The sequence below is a fragment of the Emys orbicularis genome, chromosome 8, assembly GCF_028017835.1.
Source record: "Emys orbicularis isolate rEmyOrb1 chromosome 8, rEmyOrb1.hap1, whole genome shotgun sequence".
NCBI lineage: Eukaryota > Metazoa > Chordata > Testudines > Emydidae > Emys > Emys orbicularis.
The window spans coordinates 11,118,835-11,141,757 of record NC_088690.1 but is presented as its reverse complement, the minus strand read 5'-3'; the positions used below and the strand labels follow the sequence as shown (position 1 = coordinate 11,141,757).

General features: G+C 38.2%; 1 protein-coding gene across 1 annotated transcript in view; it reads left to right on the top strand.

Annotated features, from left to right (window-relative positions):
* Nucleotides 1-22,923, top strand: part of TUT4 (terminal uridylyl transferase 4) — a 77,887-nt gene that overhangs the window by 35,516 nt on the left and 19,448 nt on the right. The window contains exons 11-25 of the mRNA XM_065408902.1: nt 2,820-2,939; nt 3,362-3,580; nt 3,735-3,909; nt 6,393-7,144; nt 10,296-10,446; nt 12,645-12,731; nt 15,112-15,215; nt 15,384-15,441; nt 15,538-15,641; nt 16,300-16,389; nt 19,592-19,705; nt 21,021-21,098; nt 21,493-21,670; nt 22,042-22,089; nt 22,184-22,266. Coding sequence (XP_065264974.1) covers nt 2,820-2,939; nt 3,362-3,580; nt 3,735-3,909; nt 6,393-7,144; nt 10,296-10,446; nt 12,645-12,731; nt 15,112-15,215; nt 15,384-15,441; nt 15,538-15,641; nt 16,300-16,389; nt 19,592-19,705; nt 21,021-21,098; nt 21,493-21,670; nt 22,042-22,089; nt 22,184-22,266 — 2,361 coding nt within the window. The remainder of the gene's footprint in view (nt 1-2,819; nt 2,940-3,361; nt 3,581-3,734; nt 3,910-6,392; nt 7,145-10,295; nt 10,447-12,644; nt 12,732-15,111; nt 15,216-15,383; nt 15,442-15,537; nt 15,642-16,299; nt 16,390-19,591; nt 19,706-21,020; nt 21,099-21,492; nt 21,671-22,041; nt 22,090-22,183; nt 22,267-22,923) is intronic.

The following is a 22,923-nucleotide window of genomic DNA, read 5'->3' as shown; positions in this document are numbered from 1 at the left end:
ATAAACTTCCTGTGACACAGACACCAGCATGTAATTTATAATACAGTAGTATCAAAGTTTCTTATGAAATTTTTCTTTTTCCACTAAATCAAAATGTATTATAGTCAAGCGTAGCATCCATCTCTCCTGTAAACCGTGTCCCCAAATTCTTCAGCATTTATATCCCACAGTTACAGAAAGAAATGTTAGGATAGGGAGAGAGGAATGAAGAGGTATGGGAAGGGTGAAAAATATTTTCTTCTGAGACTTAAGGCAGAGCCTTATTTGAGGCTGAGATGGAGAGCTGATAGGAGGAGCTGCAGAGGAGGAGGTACTCTTTCATCAACAGGGACAAGATTATGTTGAAGGAAAAGAGGGAGTAGATAGGTGCAAGATGAGTAGAGGGAATACAAAGACAAAGTCCATGAAGTAGGCTACAGTAAGCTTAAGGAGGGTAGTTCTCAACTAGATTCTGAAATACAAGAAGTAACACACACTTAACTGTATATAATAGGGTTATAAACCTTTGTGAGTTCTAGTGAACTGACTCTGGAGTGATTTATTAATATCAGAACCTGGAAGTAGATTGCAACTCTATGTGCATAGTTTTGTGCATGGTTACAATAGATAGTTTAAAAAAAACAACAACAACAACGACTCTGAATTCTCTTTTCTGTTCTGTATTGTGAGTTGAAGTGTTTGCAGTAGCATGTAATGCAGAATATGTCCACTTTGTGTCTAGAGGCAAGTATATGCTGCCTTTTTGACATCTGTGGAGAGATGTTTTATATTAAATTGCTTGCAGTCTCCCAGTGGTGCAACTAAGTTTAAGGAACTTGTGTTGCTAAAATTCCTAGCTAGATTCCTGAAAAAGTCTAACTTGTAAAAGTCATCAAATCTTCCCAGACTCTGGGTTGCAGTATACTAGTGACTCATGAAGAGTTTTCCAGTGGAACTTGGCCAAAGATCTACTGGGTAAGATTTTGTGCTGTGCCAGTATTGAACTCTCACAACCCAGAGGGAGGGGAGAGCTAAGGTACCTTTAAGCCACTTTTGTACTCCCCTGATCCTGGGCTACTCTGGGGGCTGGATGGGGCCTGTCAAAGTTATGGATGCCGTCCAAGGCTGTGGTACTGTCCAGAATCTCTGCATTGCTGCAGTCCTGCCCCCTACTCCAGGGCTTGCAATGAGGTTGTTGAATGGCTGTTGTCCACAGTGCCTGTGCAAGGGAATTCTCCCCTAGTCAGAACTGGGGCTTATAGGGCCCTGTACAAGGCATGACTTCTCCCCTGCTTGCAAAGACACATTGCCACACCCACAATTTCCTTTTAGCAGTTTTATTATCCAAACTTAAACAAACTGTTTCTCAGCTCACCCTTCACATCTTGGGCTCTCTTTGCCCCCCATCCCAGGGGACTATGGTAGTCCTGCTGCTTCTGCTTCCTGCCTCTCTCTCAGTCGGTTCTATTATCACAGCCTGTCCTCCTGTAATGGAGCAATCTCTAACCATTTATAGCCCAGGTGCAGCCCCTACCCCCTTAATGCGCCCAACTAGGAGCACCTGCTGTGGCACAGGGGAGCTGGACCTATTTCAGCCACAGGGGCCAGCCTCCGTCTGACATGCCCCCTTACACTGCTCTGGCCCTTTTATCTGATCTAAAGGGGCCAGAGAGGGGGTGAGGATCTCACTCTTCATTTATATTATACACACTTCTAAAATTGCCAGTATATCATTGGCTCTATTCTGGCCCCCATAACATTATGAAGCAGACCAACTAGCAAACATTGGACGTCTTATCACCCACAGTACAGTTTCAACAGGTGCAGGGCTTTGCAGATCCTCATTCTAGGACTGGGAACTCTTTTCCCAGAATTCATCCCAAGAGAGTAAGCATCATTTGCCAAACCCACCACTCATCAAAATCAAGGCAGTTTTAAAAAATGAGCTCATGTCAGGCTGCCAGCAAAACAATTGTACAAGTTTTTGTCTCCATCTCCCACTGGGTCAACTAGAGATACCATTGCTGAGTATAAGAATTGAGCTGTAACAGCCCTATTAAGTATACTTCAGATGTCAAATCCTTTTATAATTCAGGTTTGGGTTCACTACTAAGCAATACTTGACTTCAAATGACTTGACTTTATTGAAAAGTGCATTCCATTATATAGTATTATTAATATTGATATTTTTATGAAGACGGTTTCATAAATCGATTAGTGCCATACAATACATAAGAACATTACATTACAAACTAGAAAAGAGAACTGTTTGAAGTCTGACTAAAAATAGTGAAAAACCTCTTGAGCTCACATGGAAAAGCATTCTATCAGCATAGAGACAGATACGAAGAAGCCCTCTATACCTGGCGATTGCACAATAGCAGGTTCTCTAACCAAAAACATAAATCCCTGGCAGAAGCGTAAATGTGAGCCACAACTGCATAGTTATGATAGAATCAATGAGTGTAATAATAAATAATAATAATAGTAAAGTTGAAGAACTTTACAAATGATTACAGATTACATTTTATCCTCTGGCCAATGTGTATCTACTGTAACTTTCTGAATAATGCTGTAACATGGGAGTTGCATGGTGTGGAAAAAAGTAGGTGAGGTGCTGTGTTCTGAATGGATTGTGAGTGAGAAGTAGATAACACAGAAGACATCTATATAAAAGTTTACCATTTCCTTAGATTTTGAGATGAAAGCCTTTCTAGTCAGCTTTAGCATATACTCCATATTCCTTTTTAACTTTTCTAATGGCTCATTTATATAATATATTATATAATTAAAATGCTAAAAGCTTATCAGAAAACTATAGCTGTCTTATCTTTTTGTAGTTGTGCCATATTGACTGCCAGGCAGAAGGTGGGATTCCCTCATATTCTTTTGCCTTAATGGTGATATTTTTTCTTCAACAAAGAAAACCACCCATTTTACCATCCTATTTAGGCACTTGGGTAAGTTTTTTTTGACAATATAATAATCCTACTCTTGCAATATTTTTAAAGGGCAGTGCTACACGGGTATTTTACAGATCATAAGATGTGTCATACTAGATTGAATAGTCTAAATAAAGCACCTAGCACATTTTTCTTTGAGTGGTTGACTTGTGCCTGTTGCTTCTGAGGAAAGTGAAAGACTCTCATAATATTCCTGGACAATTATGCAATTCTGTGCTTTGGATCGGGGGAAGGAATTTATTTTTAACTCAGTTGACACACTGAGATGTGATTACCCTTTTCTTACCATTCATAACTAACATTAACAGTGTTGGTGAAATTATCTTTTTGGGGCCCTGAAATTGCCATTTCTATGTTTTGTTCCAAGTATGGTATGTGACATACAATCTTGTTCTCAGAAATCCTTTAACTGTATTTAGATTGAAGGCTTTGATTTAAAGAGGGCAGATGACTACACACTGAGAGGTATAGAAGAGGAGAAGTTTGTAAGATGGGAATACAAGCCAACAAATAATGGAGCGGGGAAAAATTCAAGTGGTGTAGAAGGCAAAGCCAAAGCTGAACAGCAAAAAGGTGGTAAGAAGTCAACAAGCTCAGAAACGGACAACCAAAGTAATGCGAAGGAGAAACATGGCAAAGTGAGTCGTTGTTTTATCTGAATGGAGACCACATCTGCTGTCTCTCACCTCTGCTGTCTGATCATTAAACTTGTTATTAAAAAAAAAAAAAAAACTTAGAAAAAAACTGGAATTTTCATTTCTTATTGCTACTAAACATTCATGTTTGTTTCAGTCTCCCTTAGCATTTGAAAAACCCCACCAAATATCCCTGGGGCAACTGTGGTTAGAACTGTTGAAGTTTTACACACTGGAATTTGCTTTGGAGGAATATGTCATCAGCATACGGGTACAAGAACTCTTAACCAGAGAGAACAAAAACTGGCCTAAAAGGCGAATAGCCATTGAAGGTGCGGTAATGTTCTTTTTACCAGGTCTACAGACATTATACTTTATTCTTTGGATTTTACTTATCTAACATTTATTTCTAGTACTTGGACAAGAAATTGCATTAGATGCAAATGGAGAGGAAAGTACAAGTTTAGCTGGCAAATGTACAAAAGTTAATCAGGTTACTTGAGGACATGTCATCTACCCAGCACTGCAGTATGAGTACAATGACGCCTGAAATATGGAGTACCATTTCCCCCCAGCCTTTTCTCCTTCTGTTCCATCTCTGCAATACTGTTCCTTTTCTCCTTGAACCATCTCCATCTATTTCATTCCCCATTCTCTGTACTTTTCTCCACCCATTTGTTCTGGGGGTGTGGGAACATTACCTGTGCAAGATCCCATACCACTGGATCTTCTAGTTGCCTCTGATCATCAGTTTATTTCCTCTGCTTCTGACATATGGACAGAGCAGAGAGGAGAGCATTGATCAGAGTGAATGGAACCAGCTCAGTGGAGTAAAACATCCCATGGGCCATATTCCCACACTGGGAAGCTGACTGTCCGCATAGTGGGATGATGAGTATGTCCTGGAAAATATATTAAAAACTAGATGTCTGACCATAGGTAAAACATTTGAGAGCCTTGAGGCGGAGTATATTTGATGGTGATACCTAATGTGGTATGTGATGATGGGAGAAAGAATAATTCCCTTTCTTTGCCTAAGTTTTATCCATTTCCATTTGGAAAACATTAATCTTTTATTTAATTATTTATTATTTAAAAAAAATGAAACAGTATTTGTTAGGAAAGATCAGAAAATAATGTACCAGAACTCTGGATTGTCAGTGGTGATAGAAAAGTGAGGGAGTGGAAAATGGTTAGGAAAGAAGATACAGTTTTTATAGGAGATTGAGATGGTGAGACATCCAGGAGGAGGTGTAGGAGAGATGGCTAGATATGAGAGACTGGACAAAAGGGGTGGAGGTTGAAAGTAGGAGATAGATTGGTTAGTTATCAGCTTAGAAATGGTAGTACCTGAGGTCTCATAAAGCACATAGAGGGAAAAGGAATGGACCAAGTAGAGAATCTTAAAGAATGCCAACAGAAAAGAGGAAAATAAGGAGTCAGCAAAGGGATGCCGAGGAGGAATTGGTGAGGTATGAGGAGAACAGGAAGAGAACACTGTTAGGGAAGGTAGAGAGAACAGTAATGAAATGTGTCAAAGGCAGGAGACAAAGGGAAATAGGATTTGAAAAATTTCCTATCACATTGCTAGAAGGATGTTTGTTAATGACCTTGGTGAAGGAGGTTTTGGTAAGATGGATATCTGTATTGGACATGATCAAAGAAACGTTGGGGAGGGGAAGTTAAGTCTGTGGGAATAGACTTTGAGTTTTGGAGATGAGAATCCAACCTAGTCATCATCCTGGAAACTGAAGTCCCTAAGGGTATGTATGTCTACACTGCAAAGAAAAACCTGCAGCGCCGCGCCTCAAAGCTCGGGCTCCAACCAGAGCTGGAACATCTACATTGCTATTTTTAGCCCATCAGCGCGAGCTGTGTGAGCCTGAGGAACTGACCTGGGCTTTGAGACTTGGCGGAGCATGTCTTTTATTGCAGTGTAGACATACCCTGAGATGAGAGTTAGGGACCTAATAGAGCCTAATATCTGAACCATGAGAAAAAAAGGAAAATGTGTCAAGATAATGATCAAATGGTTATTCTAAGAGGGAGGGATTATATCCTTTTAACAATGTTTTCAGCTAAGTTCCATGTGATGAATTTTTAGTACAGGAGTTGATGTAAGAGGAAGAAGTAACCCACCTTGATATTTAAGATCTGAGGTGGAATTGTCAGTAATTGCAATTATGAAAGTCCTCTTTGGACTTGTAAATCGCAAATTTGATCTGGAAGTTACAAAGAGAAACTAAATATGAAACTCTATGAGATCATTTTACATAGTCAGTTTCCTGACTGTTGCTTCACTTTTAAATAAATTATCAAATTAAATCAATGAAAAAAATCAAAGAAGGAGAAAATATTGGGCAGGGTTACCCGAAGATTGATTGTAATGTCTGGATATTTATTTTACTTTCAAGTTTAGGAATCAGCCATAATATGGGATTTTTTTTAACAAAGCAGAAACAGTACACAATTTTTTATTAATTAAATCAGACATTTACAGTAAATATATGGTGATTACACAGAAATATCTAAAGACTCTCTTGGGATCCAGTTCCTTAAATGGTACTTAAGAACAATATATGTCTATGAGCTATTTATTCCATTATATCCTTCAACCTTGTAATGAAAACAGTCCGGTACCAGGATGAAATGAAGAAGAGGATGTATAACATAATAAATATAGTTCTGGACTATATTATAGGGTTCTGTAATTTGAAATACAGAATACTAATAACTTATGCATTTGAAATACATTATTGTGCAAGTATTACTTGATGTATAGTAGTAAATTACTACTTGAATTGTCTTTTTCTAGATCCTTTTGCACTAAAGAGGAATGTTGCACGAAGCCTAAATAGCCAGATGGTGTTTGAGTACATCCTAGAGCGATTCAGGACAGCGTATAAATATTTTGCATGTCCACAAACTAAAGATGGGATTAAATCCAAATCAGATACCAAGAAAAAAGAAAAGGAAAAAATTAGCAGCAAGAAAGATGCAAAATCTGGAGAACCTGTAGCCAACTGTTGCCTTCCACAGGGAGAAAATGTTTTAGAGAAACAGAATGCAGGAAATGGATGTAGTATACATGAATATGAACTTGAATGTAATGAAATGGAATTTACATCCAGGAAATGTATTTCTGAGAACACAGACAGTTTGTTAGTAAATAAGACAGATGCATTGGACTCCAATTATGATGAAGACAGAGAGGAAACAGTATCTCTTATTTCTAAAGAATGCTGTGAATTAAAGCAAAAATCACTCAAAGAGAAAGATGATCTAGAGCTTTCAGAAATTTGTCTAAATAAAGACAAGCTAAGCCACCATTGTAATTGCAGTGAACGTTGGTTCCATGACCCAAATTCTGTTAATGAATTTGTTGATGTTGAAAGTGGACAGAGTTCAGTAATGGAGTGTTCACAGAAGAATAAGTGCACTAGCACATCAGCTACCTCGCACAACTGCAAAGCAATGGTAGATGTTTGTAACCTTAAAGATGAAGATAAACTCTCCAGAGAAGAAATGCATTATGTGTTTGATAAATTTATTTTAACTTCTGGAAAGGTAAGATGCATTTTAAAGTTATGTAAATGGTGGGGTTATTTCACTCCCACATCAATAAAACATACACTTGGGTGCAAAGTATCTTCTTTCACTACCTGTTAGAACTGTATTCCTGCTTCCAAACTGTTAGACTCCCAGGTGGGAGAATTGTTTAGTTGTTATTCCACTCTCTGTCATTAATTACTACTCTCCCTGTTTCAAATACTTGCTCCCTCAGCACAGGTGAATGTATTGTTACAGGGCTGAAAGAAGTTAACATGTCAGGGTATCACCATGGTTTGAGAGGAGTTACAACATAGCTTTACCAGCACCTTGACCCATGTACCTATGGTACAAAGAGATGTATAATTATCTTGGTTATAAAATGTGATGTTCCTCCCTGTGTCAGATTAGAGAAGTATAGGCTATTTTCTAACTTTCATTACTTTTCCATAGTTGGGAAGTGCAGTGTAGTTGCTCACCATAGAAGAGAAAGAAAGAACCTGATAGCCCATCTTTTTTGGGCCCTAATATTTTTTTTGTTTGTTTTTTATTTTTGTTCATTTGTAAGAAGGCAAATTATTATGTTGAATAAAACTTATTGATAGCAGTTTTATATCATTTTCCAGTTTTCAAAATATTGTACAAACATGACCTAATTTGACCCTAACTAAATGCAACAGTTATTTACTAATGTATAGCTACCACCCTGGCTATAACTATCCCCAAGGACTGGAAGATTGGCTTTCCTTATATTCTTCTTCTCTAGGTAAAAACAACTGATACATTTCAGTGTGGAAAACTCCAGATTTTCAGTTTTAAAAAAAGTAACTCAGAGAAAAGATTTGCCAGTGCAGTGATAAGAAGTATGCAGGCATCTTCCTGAAGATTAGATGTTTTAGAGCAAATTGACATCACTCAGTTTTCACCCAGCCAAAAGTGTTGAGAGCCAAAAAGGCCTTATCAAAAAATAATCAGTGACTCCAGCTTGATTACATCTCCTTTCTTTTGACTGCCACTGAAGGAATTAAATGGGAGTTCAGGGTATGTGCTGCTTTAATTCTGGTAGACTTTATAGGAGTACTGCAGTTTCTACAGTGTCTTTATTAATATAGTTAGTAAATTGAACAATTGTTTCTAGTCACCATGTTTTTCAATATTTTAGAATTAGTGAATCTTATACTTACTTTTTATTCATTATTTGGAAGAGGAAAACAAGCTTTCCTGCTTTTTAACTTCATTGCTTTCTTAACTTTGAATGAACTACTCATTGAACTGAATTAATTGAATAAACTGAAATGAGGAAAATATTCTCTTTGTACCTGTAGAAGAGGCTATTGTTATCAAAAACTAGTGTAGCATTTCAGCAAACTCTGGTTCCACGTGCTTAGCCAGTAACTTCCATGAGTTTGCTGTTTTGACTTTTTTACAACTTGGTAGGAAGCGTACCGGTATTTAATTTAGATTATTTTAATTGATTGTAATAAGTTTAGGCCTTAACTTAGGTTGTTCATTTAAAATAGTTTTTTTCCTAAAAAATAAACCTGTATTTAATGTAAATAAAAAAATCCGATTTAAATTTTTAAAAATTCATTTTATTTAAATTAAATAAAAATATATTTAAATTTTGTTTTAAACATTGATTTTTATTCACTCCCATCTTTTCATGACACTAGGCACTTAGACTGTTCTCCAGTCTGTCTCAGAGTGTCAGATAACATGTGGCATTAGAGACGATAATATAGCATGTTATGAAAGCGGAGTTCCTAAGGGCCTAGAACTGTTGTGAGTGATAGTTGTGTAATTATTAAAATATTTCGATTCATTTCAGACTTTTTTGTAAAAGTCCAATTTATTAAAGGGACACTGTTAATAAACACATTTCTGCCCAAAAATCTTTTCGGTTCTCCTTGACTTTTAGAGTCAGGAGAGAATTATAGGGCAGAAGGTTTTTTCCCCCTAAGCTCTGTTGGATAGGGGGTTAGGTGGAATTGATGGAGCTGTAGTAACTGGTAGAGGAGTTATGCTCTTTTGTATGTTTAAATATTGTCAAGGATGCCAAGATCTCTGGATGAGAACTCCCCCCTTTCCCCCCTTTGTAAATCAAAATAGGTAACCCTAGGGTTAGTGTACCTGTAACTGAAAGAGAGTAGCAAAGAGAAATGTATTTGTTTTTTCAGTTTGTTTACTGAACTTTGTGTAGTCAGTTCTGTTTTTCAGCATAGTCAGTCAATCACTTAGGGCTTGTCTTCACTACTGGGGAGAGCCACGCTGCTGCAATCGATGCAGCAGGTGTCAATTTAGCGGGTCTAGTGAAGACCTGCTAAATTGACGGCAGAGCGCTCTCAGTTGACTCCGGTACTCCAGCTCCCCGAGAAGAGTAAGGTAAGTCGACCGGAGAGCATTTCCCGTCGACGCAGTGAAGACACTGGGGTAAGTCGACTTAAACTACGTCGACTCCAGCTACGTTATTCATGTAGCTGGAGTAGCGTAACTTAGGTCAATTTACCCCGGTAGGGTACAAGCCCTGTGTTGCCCATGTTGTTTGTGTGGGTCTTTCACATAGTAATAGGCAAGAGAAAAACACTGTAAAAAGTAACGTGATAGTAAACACAAAAACTGCTAGGGGGGGTCTCAGAGACAAGTATAGTATCTGAAACTACTTTCAACTCTTCTTTGTAAAAAATTGATTAGAAATCGAATCAAATATTTTTCTTTATTTACTAACATGACATTTTAAACCTATATAGCCTAATCCTGTAGTCCTTACACAGGCAAACCTCCCATTGATGTCAGTGGGAACTTTACCTAAAGAAGTACTACATGACTGGGCTTGTGACATTACATTTTTATAATCCTTAACAGATCAGCCAGTGGGTCACTATCTAGGAGGTTTATTGTGCATATACTTGGTGGCTAGTTCCCTTCCTCCTCATGCAAAGCTCTTGATTTCAGCTCTTGATTCCCTCCTCTTCTGACCTCTCCTTTCCCTTTATCCTCTGGCAGAATTCCTGAACTCTGTAGTGCACTGCAGGGGCAAAAGGTGATTTGTCAAGGGGTGCTCTTTTATTGTTCTCTAGATAAACGCTGTTATTGCTCACCACAGTCCTATGGAAATAGTATGCATTCATTGAAATATTTTAAAATTTGTTTATTTTATTTCTTCTAATAGCCTCCAACTATAGTATGCAGCATCTGCAAACGTGATGGCCATTCCAAAAATGACTGCCCAGAGGATTTTAAGAAAATTGATCTAAAACCACTACCACCAATGACAAACAGATTTCGGGAAATACTTGATATAGTGTGTAAGAGATGCTTTGGTAAGTACAGTATTACTGTTGGACTAGTGTAGGACTTTTCACTTCACAGGCTGTAATTTCTAAAAATTAAAGCCGTAGAGCCGAATTCTGTTCCCTTTAATGTGGTGCTTACTTCATTGACTTTAGTGGGAGGAAGTTACAGCAATGTAGCTGAAACAGAATTTGGCCCATATTGTTTTGTCATGTAGTTTGAAGTCAGTAGAGTTAAGTTGACAAAGAATTTGGCCCCAAAATGTGTTTAAGCAAGAGCTTTCATCTTTAGTTATTATTGGTTTTGGAGAGAACAGGCAGCCAATGTGCATAAAGTACTCCTGACAGAATTCTGCACACCTGTGGGAGTGCAGAATTCAGATGGTCTACATATTTCTGTAAAATTAAAAAGAAATATGCAGGGGGACACGCACCTCTTCCCTGGTAGCCCAGGCAGTGCATCTGTTCCAGCGTGCCTGAAGCAGCCTCAGAGAGGCAAATCACTGCAGGGGGAGGGAGGCTGGGCGTGTGTGCCTGTGGGGGAGATGTTGATCACTGTCGTGGGGCGGGGCTGGCCAACAAGCGAGAGAGACTGTGTCCCTATCGCTTCTGCTGCGACTCAACAGGCATGGAGGTGGGGTAGGTCTTTTTATTATGCCCAAGGAAGGCTCTGTACCTGAAACAGAAATGTAGCAGCCTGCCTGCTAGTTAATTGATATCATTCTGTGAGGCAGAATTGTAGCAGGCTGCCTGCCTAGTAACATGTCTGTAACTTCTTGAGAATCGAAAAAACCACTTAATTAAATATTAGTATCATATTACTGAAAATTGTTTGTTTTTACATTAAAGAAAATAGCTTTTGTAAACACCCCCCCCACACACACACACATATTTTGTCAAAGTTGCTGTTGATGGTTAATTGATCTCATTACCTGAGGCAGAAATGTAGCAGCCTGCTTGTGAAGTAACATTGTTAATGTTCCTATTGTTAGTTAATGGTTCCCATTCTCAGTCGATTCCCCCAGGAGCATAAAACATGTAAAAGTTTTAAGACCCCTACATTGCCAGAGTGATGTAAAGCCTTATAATGACAGTAAGGGAATCAGCTAGGAAAATCTATGTGCTTTCTCACTTTTTTCCTGTGGCAAAGTGGCACAATGGGGTTAGATTACAGCACAGGATTTATTTTACCTATTCATTAAAAAAAAAAAAAGACTTTGAGGGCAAATAAAACATTTACCAAGAAGTCAATAAAATGTCAGGACAATCAGAACCAAGCACTTCCCAAAGTACCCAGCCAGGTTCAGGACAATGATTAGCAAAACTGTATGTCTTTCATGTGTGAAAGTCTGAGCAATTTAAAATGCCATTCTACTTTTTTTTTTATTGCTGTTTGGTGTTCTGTAATGTAATTTAAATGAAAATCAGGATTATAACTGGAATGCAGGGTGTTGGTTACCAAGTGTTTGTAACTTAACTTTCATGTGTTTAGGAAATGCTGAATCGTTATTGGAACTTTTTTCTATATTGTAGTTTAAATAACTTACCAAAACAATTGAAACTGGTGTGATTATATTGCATTATTTTGACAAATAAAATCTGCAGAATTTTTCACATTTAAAAATTTTGGGGGGCAGAATTTTTAATATTTTGATGCAGAATCCCTCCAGGAGTAATAGAGATTTGGTGTGGTAAGCAGTGTGGCCTCAGACTAGGTCTACACTACCAAGTTACATTGGTATAACTACATTGCTCAGGGATGTAGAAAACCCACAGCCCTAAGCGATGCAGTTATACTGACCTAACCGCCGGTGTAGACAGCACTATGTCTACTGCCTCTTGGGGAGTCAGAGTACCTACGCTGATGGGAGAGCTTTTCCCATCGGCGTAGGTAGCATCTTCACTAAGCACAGTGGCGCAGTTGCACTGGTGCAGCTGCCGCACTGTTAGTGTAGACAAGCCCTCAGTATTAGCCAGATTCTACAGCTCTTATTCAGGCAAAGCTATTATTGGCTCCCAAGAGTTTTGCCTGAGTAATGACAACAGGATCAAGTCCCAAAGTAAAATGCAGTCAGTACTAACTACCATAGAAAACGTCAGACTTAAAAAAAAAATCGGTATTCAAAGAGAATAAATATTAGCAAATACTTTAATTCATAAAATCAGATATTTAGGACCAAAAATATAGTGGAATGTTAAATCAGAGTCTAACTTTTTTTTTTTCTCAGATGAATTATCACCTCCTTTCTCTGAGCAACAAAACAGAGAACAAATTCTGGCAAGTTTGGAAAGATTTATTAGAAAAGAATACAACGGTATGTAATAATAGGTAACCACTTATCATTCGTTGTTAAAATTTCTTCCTTCATTCCAGTTGTCCAGCCCATTAATATAGAATTGTCTTTCTTTGTTCCTTTGTCTACTTTAAAATGGTGGCGTCTTCCTTTTGAGTGTGTATATAAAGGTACCTGTAGACATATAAACTCAATCCCTAACCCTACTCTGGCCCCTTTGTGCTGCCCTAGTGGTGCTGGCAACTGGTGCATCTCCACAGCATGGAGGAAAGCCTGCATGATGTAGGTTGACATAACCAAACCCTTGCTGACCCCAAGCACAGGAAGCATGCCACGGGAGGGAAAGAGTGTTATTGGGCTATAGCCAACTACATATAGTTTAGAGTAGCATTGTGGCCCATGTACTTATATGGACCCCATCAATATAGTATTTGAGTGCCTCTGAAATCTTAATGAATTTATCTTCGCATCACTTCCATGAAGTAGGAAAAATTATTCTCTCTCTCTCCATATATATATATTGTGGAAACCAAGGCATAGAAAAACTAAGTGACTTGTCTAAGGTCACACACAAAGTCTGTAGCACAATCAGGAATTGAACCAGGTCGCTTGAGTTCCAGTCTATTGTCTTATCCAGAAGACCATTCTTTCTTCCAGAATTGGCCCCAAGATCAGGTAGTTGTAAATGTTTCTTTTGCAGCTCGACCCTTCAGCTGTGCCCTGTGCTTATTGGTGACAGCTGAGGATTGAGGGCACTATCTTTCTGTCACAGAAACTTAAGACAGAAGGTTTCTGATTCCATCAAAGGTTTGAAAGCAGCCATGAGCTGATAGATATAGTTTCTTATCATTGATTTCAAAATGAACAAATTACAGTGATCTAAAACAGGTCATTCAGAAAGAAATCCTTCTCAATTATATTACCATGCTTATTAATACATGAGTGAAAATAAATTTCAAACAAAAATGGAAATGAATAACCCAAAGTGGAAATAAAATGTTTCATTCAGAAACTGCATTGACTTCATTATTTGTATCTTATACTATAGACTATGGTTAATGGGCACAGAGAAACATCCCAATCAACCAAACTTTCCTGTAACAGAAAATGGAATTTTCATGTTGTTGTTGGAATTATCATGATTTATACAGGGTTATTATCTGTATTTATTACCACAACACCAATTTAACCTTAAATTCCTTTATTACATCCAAAGCCCAAATAATACACCTCAACCCCGATATGACGCGACCCGATATAACATGAATTCGGATATAACGCGGTAAAGCAGTGCTCCGGGGGGGCGGGGCTGCACACTCCGGCGGATCAAAGCAAGTTTGATATAATGCGGTTTCACCTATAACACGGTAAGATTTTTTGGCTCCCAAGGACAGTGTTATATCGGGGTAGAGGTGTATGTATACAATTGCTCTAAACATGCCTATAAAGCCTAAATAAGCAATTTACTACATCCAAAGAGTAACAAACCATTTATAAGCTGTTTGATCAAGGTACTTACAAATGGGCTAAACCCAGGGATGCTTAAACCTATATTGTCAGCTCCAACTTGGTCAGGCAGGTATTAGCAATGAACTCCTGGGTTTACCTTTTTATACCCATTAACAAACAAGTGATGTCATTGCCAATTATCGGACCTTAGCTAAAGCCAGATGAAGCAGTTTCTTACATAGCCAATTATTTACTGTGCTTGGTTCCCAATTAACCTTGTTTTATTTCTATTACTGCAGCCCAACCTTAAATAAGATAACACTGGTATTTCAAATGGTCACTGCCAGTTTAACACAATTACTTCTTTCTCATGATCTCATTCTTTTTGGTCACATGCTTTGAGCCTAATGCTCATGCAAATATCCCAACTCAATTTAAAACCATAGTTCACCCTGGTTTAATGTGAGCCTATATCCCTACAATTGCTAAACCTTGGGAAGTATAAATGAACCAAAAAAATCACAAAGAATCAAGTACAAATAGCTGTATCTTAGTATCTGTGTTATTAATGTGTATTATAACTAGTTTTTTGCATGTATTTATATACTTTTCAAAATAGTTAAAACTGTATTGTACTGTAAAAAAGCAATTAATGCATGTAGAAATTTGTATGTAATAATTAGTTACTGAGTCCGTAACACAGCAGGCACATCAAAAATTGCATTTTAATTCCTCATCAGTTGCACATAGAAATTAAAATAAAGTACCAACTACTTCTGTTGTCTGACATGAGATGTCAGAGGTGTCCAGTAGAAACTGATTTAAAAGTCCATTAAATATATTATGCAAAATTGGGTCCAGCCTCTTATCTCAAATAAGAAATTTCCTGTAGTAAGCAGTGCCAAAAGATATTACAAAAAAAGTGACACTTTTTGTCTATTCTTTTGGTTAGATAAAGCCAGACTGTGCTTATTTGGCTCTTCAAAAAATGGATTTGGATTCCGGGACAGTGATCTGGATATCTGCATGACCTTGGAAGGCCATGAAAATGCAGAGGTGGGAGTTCAATATTTGAAAATATATGTTGCAATTACATTTTATACTCTTAAAATGAAGAAAGATTTATGATCCTTCATTCATTACTCCATGAAATATAATATTTGTTCAGTTTGTGGGGCGAGGATCCATAGTTCATTGCTCAGATTTTGCTATTTATTTTTCTAGAAACTAAATTGTAAGGAAATAATTGAAGGTTTGGCAAAAATTCTTAAAAAGCATCCAGGTATGTATTTTAAATGTACTCTACATGATATTTACAATTACATGTATCTGCTTGTATGTTTAATATTTATGGAAATATTTTATCCTGCCTCCTCAGGTTTAAAAAACATCTTGCCTATAACAACAGCCAAAGTGCCTATAGTAAAATTTGAACACAGACGCAGTGGCTTAGAGGGAGACATCAGCTTATACAATACTCTAGTAAGTGTCTCTTTCTGTAAAAGCTAATGCATACTTTGCAGGATTGTTTGGAAAGTTTGCCTACAGATGGTAATACTTGGACGTCTAAAAGATGGAGATAGCATTAAAGTTCCTAGGGAATAATTCTGAATCAGAAATAAAAATACCATATCCAATTTTTTTTACATATTTTAATTCAAATAGCCCCAAATCCTCAGCCCAGTGCCCAGCCCAAGTAGTTGGTTAGCTTTGTGGCACAGTGATGGAGAGGCCTTCCTTTTTTGAGCTGCAGAGTCACTGTGGCCTTTCAGCTTAATGGAGCCTGTTTGTCCTTCAATTTCTGGCTCTCTTCTTACACTGTGGAAACAAACAGCTTCTCCTGCCATGGGCCCCTCCAGGCCAGCAAAGGAGGGGCCAGGATTTGCCCCAGATTCACTCAGTTTTTGAGTGATTCCATCTTTGAACAAGCTGGTGTGTTCAGGTGCTAATTTTTACAAATAAACTGGTCTGAAGTCAGCCTTTAATTGTGTTCTTGCAACCACACTGAAATGTTGCATGGGTGTCACTGAGCGTAGAATTTGCCTCCCTGTATATTTTGGCTCTCTACCTCCCCATGTCTGAACTGCAGGCTATACCATATTAAACTATAAACTATTTCTAATACTTGTCTGTTTTCCAGGCACAGCATAACACAAGAATGCTGGCTACATATGCAGCTATTGATCCTAGAGTGCAATATTTGGGATATACAATGAAAGTTTTTGCTAAGGTAATATAAAGATACAGTACAACATGACTTTATCATTATTTATTATTTGTATAGCACTGTGCTCTGTGCTAGACTGTCATTGTCCCAAAGAGCTTACATGATGCTGATGCCAGCTAGAAAGGAGACAAGCAGAATCTTCTTAATCTGAGAATTAAGATGCTACCTCCTGAGTGGCTGTGTATGGGCTTGTCTATAAATGTGCACTAGAAGGGTGTGACTTTTAAAGTGCACTAAGTGGCCTGTGTAGACTCTGCTGGCACAAACTAAATCTTCCCAAGTATTCTTTAGAAATCACACCCCTCTAGAGCGCATTGCTGCTCCATGTAGACAAGCCCTTCGAACCAAGTTTTGCCCTCAGGTATGTATGGTGAGTTCCCATTGAAGCCAGTGAAGTTGCAAACATATTCCAGAGCAGAAATTGGCCTTAATGCCCTCTGTTGGCTGTTGAACCATTTGTGTTTGATGGAAAGCTTTTTTTTTTTGAAAAAGTAGGTTTTAATTTCTTGAACTCAAGCCAGCTACACCAACAAAAAAGCTTTAACAATATAATTGGGAATCAGAATGCACTGTGCATCCAGATAGTAATTTTTCTAGCTAAAAAAAATATTATTTCTTTCCCCTATAATCTTGCAGAAAAGCGTAATAGAAATTGTTTTTTTGTGCAGGGAGATCTTGGAGATAAATGGTATGTGGCTCTGTAAATGACTTGGCATGCAGCCTCTTTGTTTGTTGACTGAAACACTATCTCTTTATTTGCTCTACATTATTTAATTGACCACGTGAATGGATTTTCATGAAAAGACTAGCAGAATTTGTTTTATTATTGCTTTAGAGCTGTACCATAATACAAGCTGTTAATGTACTGCTGTCCCTTGAGATAACTGAAATATACTTCTGACTTTGTTCCAGAATGTGACAGTCATTTGTCCATTGTATTATCACTTATGCTGATAATTAATTTTCAAGTTGGGATTAGACTCTATATTTACATTCTTTGGAAGAGCACAAAGGGAGCTGAGAGAGGGATGGTGTCTAAGCCTAGGACTGTAAGCCAGGAATTCCTGACTTTCTCTGGCTGGGACACTCCTCCTGTGGCCTGCAAATCACTTAAATCCTTTTGCCTCAGTTTCCCTGTCTGTCAAAATTGGGATAGTGGAAGGTTTGATGTGTTATTAATAACAGTGAATTTGAATTAATATTTACTAGGGCTGTCAAGTGATTAAAAAAATGAATCGCGATTAATCACAGTTTTAATTGCACTGTTAAACAATAATAGAATACCATTTATTTAAATATTTTGGATGTTTTATATATTTTCAAATATATTGATTTCAATTACAACACAGAATACAATGTGTACAGTGCTTATTTTACACTTTTTTTTTATTACATATATTTGCACTGTAAAAAAGATAAAAGAAATGTATTTCAATTCACCTCATAAAAGTAGTGTAGTGCAATCTCTTTATCATGAAAGTTGAACTTACATATGTAGAATTATTATTACTATTTTTACATAACTCCCTTTAGCTGAGGGAGCCCTTGTATGCAAAGGAGGGTGGATTTTACCTCAGGCATTTGGCATGCGGCAGGGGAGGAGAGGCTGGTGCAGGGAGGCTGAGCTTGCCAGGCCTCTGTTCTCTATAGCAATGTTTCTCAAACTTTTTGTGACGGTGACCCCATTTTGACTAAAAAAAATTTTTTTTGACCTCCCCCCCTAGAAAAAATTGTGCCCCCCCCACCTTCAGCCCCGCTCAGGGTGTGGGGCTTAAACCCCCCTCGGGGTGGGGGGCACCGGGCTTCAGCCCGTCTCGGGATGTGGGGCTCTGGCTCCTGCTGCCCCCGGAGCAGTGGCTTCAGGCCCCCATCCCCACTGCCCACGGAGCAGTGGCTTCAGGCCCACCCACCCCCGGAGCTGTGGCTTCTGCCACCCCTGGAGCTGCAGCTTCAGCCCTCCCTCACCTCCTGCTGCCCCCGGAGCTGCGGGCTGGGGCCTCAGCCCTCCCTCACCCCCTGCCGCCCCTGGAGCAGCGGGCTGTGGCTTCAGGCCCCCACCTGCCCCCCACGGCCCCTGGAGCTGTGACTTTAGCCCCCCTGCCACCCCCAGAGCTTGGGGCTGGGGCTTCAGCCCTGCTGCAGATGTCTTCCTCCCCGCCCAGAGGCATGCGATTAACGTGTTAAAAAAATTAACACATTAATTTTGTTTTCAGTTAATCGCAGGCGTTAACTGCAATTAATTGACAGCCCTAATAAGGTGCTGTTAAAATTGCACTGCATTGTGTTTATGTATTTAGAGTAAAGTGAACTGCCAATAAGAGTTATCTGTATGCTAGACGTGGGAACAGAGTTTAAAAGCACATTTGTATGTTACCACGTGAGCGCAGTGTAAGTAGCACAAAATACTGCTGTCTTTTTTCCAGACCAGGTTAATAAATGTTTTCCATTTTGATAATAGTTACAGTTAGTATATAGGTAAAGAAGATTTTTTTACAGTAATGCAAGCATTTATATTTTCAAAATATTTTAAAGGGAATTTGCCAGATTAAAAATGGTATATTTCATAACATCTTATGTCCATATCTGTGTTACTAATAAAACCATAATAAACTGTATATTTTTCAGTTTTAATAAGGCAATTCACCCTTTATGCCTGATGTTTGTATTTCATAGAGCCCCGGCAGTGAAAGTAGGCTAGTTGGTTTCACATTTAGGGGGTATTATACACTAGCGTAATGTAACAATTAAGAAAGTTGCAAATACCACAGGAAAATAACTAACTTCACATAAAAATCATTAAAATAAAAATTTTAAATTAAAAATAAAACTAAAAATACGGAAGCATCTTTGTTAACATAAGGTTAGGAAAACGTTGGTTTCACAACATTGAAATTTTGGAACTAAATTGAGCTGGATAGCAAAAACTGCACAATTTTAGAGGCTGCTTTGGAAAATTTGGGCCATAGAATTTGGAAAGACATTTTCCCATCAGATCATTGAAGCTTTATGAGTTGATCAAATTTTGTTCCTAAACTACTTGACAGTGTCTCTCTAAATTTGTTGACATTTATCTTTCAGACTTGATTAAACAGTTTTTAATTCTGAAACAGTAATTGAGTTTTTGTTCATTGCCATAGTTCACAGAGTTAAATACCTTGTCGTTTAATTTTCATTCAGTACTTTGTTCAAAATGTATTTTGTCTAGCGCTGTGACATTGGAGACGCATCCAGAGGAAGCCTATCTTCATATGCCTATATCCTTATGGTGTTGTACTTTCTGCAACAGAGAAATCCCCCAGTTATCCCAGTTCTTCAGGAGGTAGGTTTTCAGGAAAAGATGTAATGGAAAAAGTGGCATTGTTTTTTCAAGTCAGATTTGAGAGTTTTTGGTCCTAGGGGTAAGGGGTGCAGATGAAAATCCTGGGTCTCTTTTCATCATCCATTTTCTAACTTTTACTTTGTAATGTAAGTAAAACTTAAAAAGAAAACAGCAGCAAAACGAGGAATGTATTTTGGACCTGGTTATGTGCTACTGCATTCACTTTCTTGGGTTTGGGTCAAATTACGGTGTTTGTACAATCAAGAGAAAGAGGACTCAATCAGCAAGGAGGTGTAATGATGGCCCAAGTTAGAAGTCCTGAGTTCTAATTCCAGCTCTACTATTGACTTGCTGTATGACTTTGGGCATATTACTCAAATGCTCTTCAGCTTCCTCAGCTGCAAAAGAGGGGTGATGTTTATGTTCCTACCTGTTAAGGTGTTGGAACAATTAATGTTTCTATCGCTTTGAAGATAGTGTTACATAAATGCTAAGAAATTTTACTAATAAAATAACATTATATACCTCCATTATTGTTTAAGGTGAGGCAAACTGCACTTATTCAGCCATCTGCCTTTCCCTGAAACGTTGACATTCTCTGGAGTTCCCTGATAGGAGTAATTCTCAGATCTATCTGCCTTTTCCTTCTTTGCATAAAGGAGGAACTCTGGCTGAGTCACTCTATTTGAGACCATTACTTCATTGACACTACTTTAATGGTCTGGTAATTGCTACTTCTGGGGCTGTATTTAAGTAACAGCTGAGTCTCCCTTTGGCCAGGGCCGCCCAAGGCGGGCGGGGGAGGGGGGGCAAGTGGGGCAATTTGCCCCGGGCCCCACAGGGGCCCCCACAAGAATATAGCATTCTATAGTATTGCAACTTTTTGTTATGGAAGGGGCCCCCGAAATTGCTTTTCCCCAGGCCCCCTGCCTGAATCCTCTGGGCGGCCCTGCCTTTGGCCTATCCAAATTAAAGTCATGATGGGTGAGGCCAGCTATGGTCTGTTTTAATTTAGAGACTTAATAGGAAAGAGGAGCTGAGTGCAACCAGGTGGGATGATTTTATGCACATTTTCTTAGTTCTAAGGAACAAAGAAATTAAAATACATGAAATATTTGGTAGATGAGCAGAATTGCCTTTAGGTAAAATGCATTTGAATGTTTTCCATGTAATGCCAAGCACCTTTCAAACAAGTACTGAAATAAAAAGCTGTTCTTGCAATAGTCTTTGCAACAAAACTGTCACTGTTTTATGATTACTTAAACCCAAGGTGGCAGTGAACACTAGGAAGATAACTGTTCTTGTGTTTTTGCAGATATTTGATGGAAAACAGATTCCTCAGAGAATGGTTGATGGGTGGAATGCCTTTTTCTTTGATGACATGGAAGAGCTGGTAATGTTCCAATTCCAAAATACTCACTAAAACTTAGGGCTTGAATACATGGGAGAGCTTTACCAGTTATACCAGCATAGTTAAATTGTCATGATTATACTGTTATAACTCCCTGTGTAGATACTCATACTCCAGTATAAGAGTAAGCTAAACCGAAAAACCCAAACTGCTTCCAAAGCAATGTAAGTTAAAGCAGAAAAAGGCACTCTTGTACTGGAATAAGTGTCCACATAGGGAGTTATGGCAGTATAAAAATATCCATTTAAAGTCATGGCTTAGTTTATACAGATATAACTTTTTCCTGTAGACAATCCCCTTATTAAAATGTGTAGTTCAGGGGGGAAAGTACTTGGTTAATTGTGCCTATACGAACTGTGTCTTAAATTGCATGTAGAAGAAGCGTTTGCCTTCACTTGGAAAGAACACTGAGTCACTTGGAGAACTCTGGTTAGGGTTGCTGCGATTCTACACTGAAGAATTTGACTTCAAGGAATATGTGATCAGCATTCGGCAGAAGAAACTACTAACCACCTTTGAGAAACAGTGGACATCCAAATGCATTGCCATTGAAGGTACCTATTTGTTGAATTTCTGTTCTGTTATGCAACAAAACAATGAACACATGCTTGGGGATCTGATCTCCCATTGATGCACAGGATCTTTACATGGGGAACTCCCATTAATGATAATGAGACTTTAGTTTGCAAATCCTACAGCATACGTAAATGGGACAATAGACCCCTAACTTTTAATATTTCTTCTGTGCGTAATTCACATCTATTTTAAACCCACTGCAATCAATAACCCAAAAATTGCCCTGCTCCCACCTATGAGTGTGTGTAATATGGGACCTTACACATTTAAATAGATGTATTAAATGAGATAATATTTTATGCTGCAACATATTTTGCTCACTCTTGGATATTTTTCTTCCTTCCCTTAGATCCTTTTGACTTGAATCATAATCTTGGTGCTGGAGTCTCCAGAAAAAGTAAGCTATTTATTCCTACTACAGAGCTCTTACTAATTTCTAAAGCAAAGTGCCTTTCTTTTGTCTTCCAATGATTTTATCTTCTCTTCAATAGTGACCAATTTCATAATGAAGGCATTTATCAATGGGAGAAAACTGTTTGGTACCCCATTCTATCCAATCCTGGGAAGAGAAGCTGTAAGTTCTCTTTGTTTGTGTCTTAAGCTTTAGTATAGTTTCCTTTCCTATATCCATCAGAGTGGTGTATTCTCTTGGCTTCTTTCAAATGTGTATGACACGCAGTCATGCATAAACTGAATAAAAAAGGTACAACTGGATAGAAGGCTGAGTACGAGGCATATAGAAACAGACCAGTAGGTATTTTCAGCATTCTCAGAGAAGGGAACTATGTAGTAGATCAAACCCTTTGCAGTAGTAAGTACTGCATTGGCAACTTCTCAGAAGCACCTGAGTTGTATATAGATTTATATAACTTTTTTTATTAAAAACAGAGTAAACACACAACCATTGTAATTAGATTTTATTTGATAAACAAATAAAACTTGCTTATTGCTTCAGTTCCTCAGCAATAAAAATGTGAAGCTGATGAGCTTTGTTCTTGTCTTACACTTACAGACCGGGAGCAGCATTTGGCTCTCCAACTATGTGCTAAGCAGCTCTAATGTAGAAAATACATCATCAAAAGGGAAGAGAATCCTAGATTTTATGTAGGAGCAAAAAGTTGAGTGTGAAGCCTTAGAATAATGATCGATACTTGTTTTCTTGATAAAGCAGTCAGAAGACTCGTTGCTTAATCAGCTTTAAAACACACTAAAGGCTTTAAGAACTTTGGTG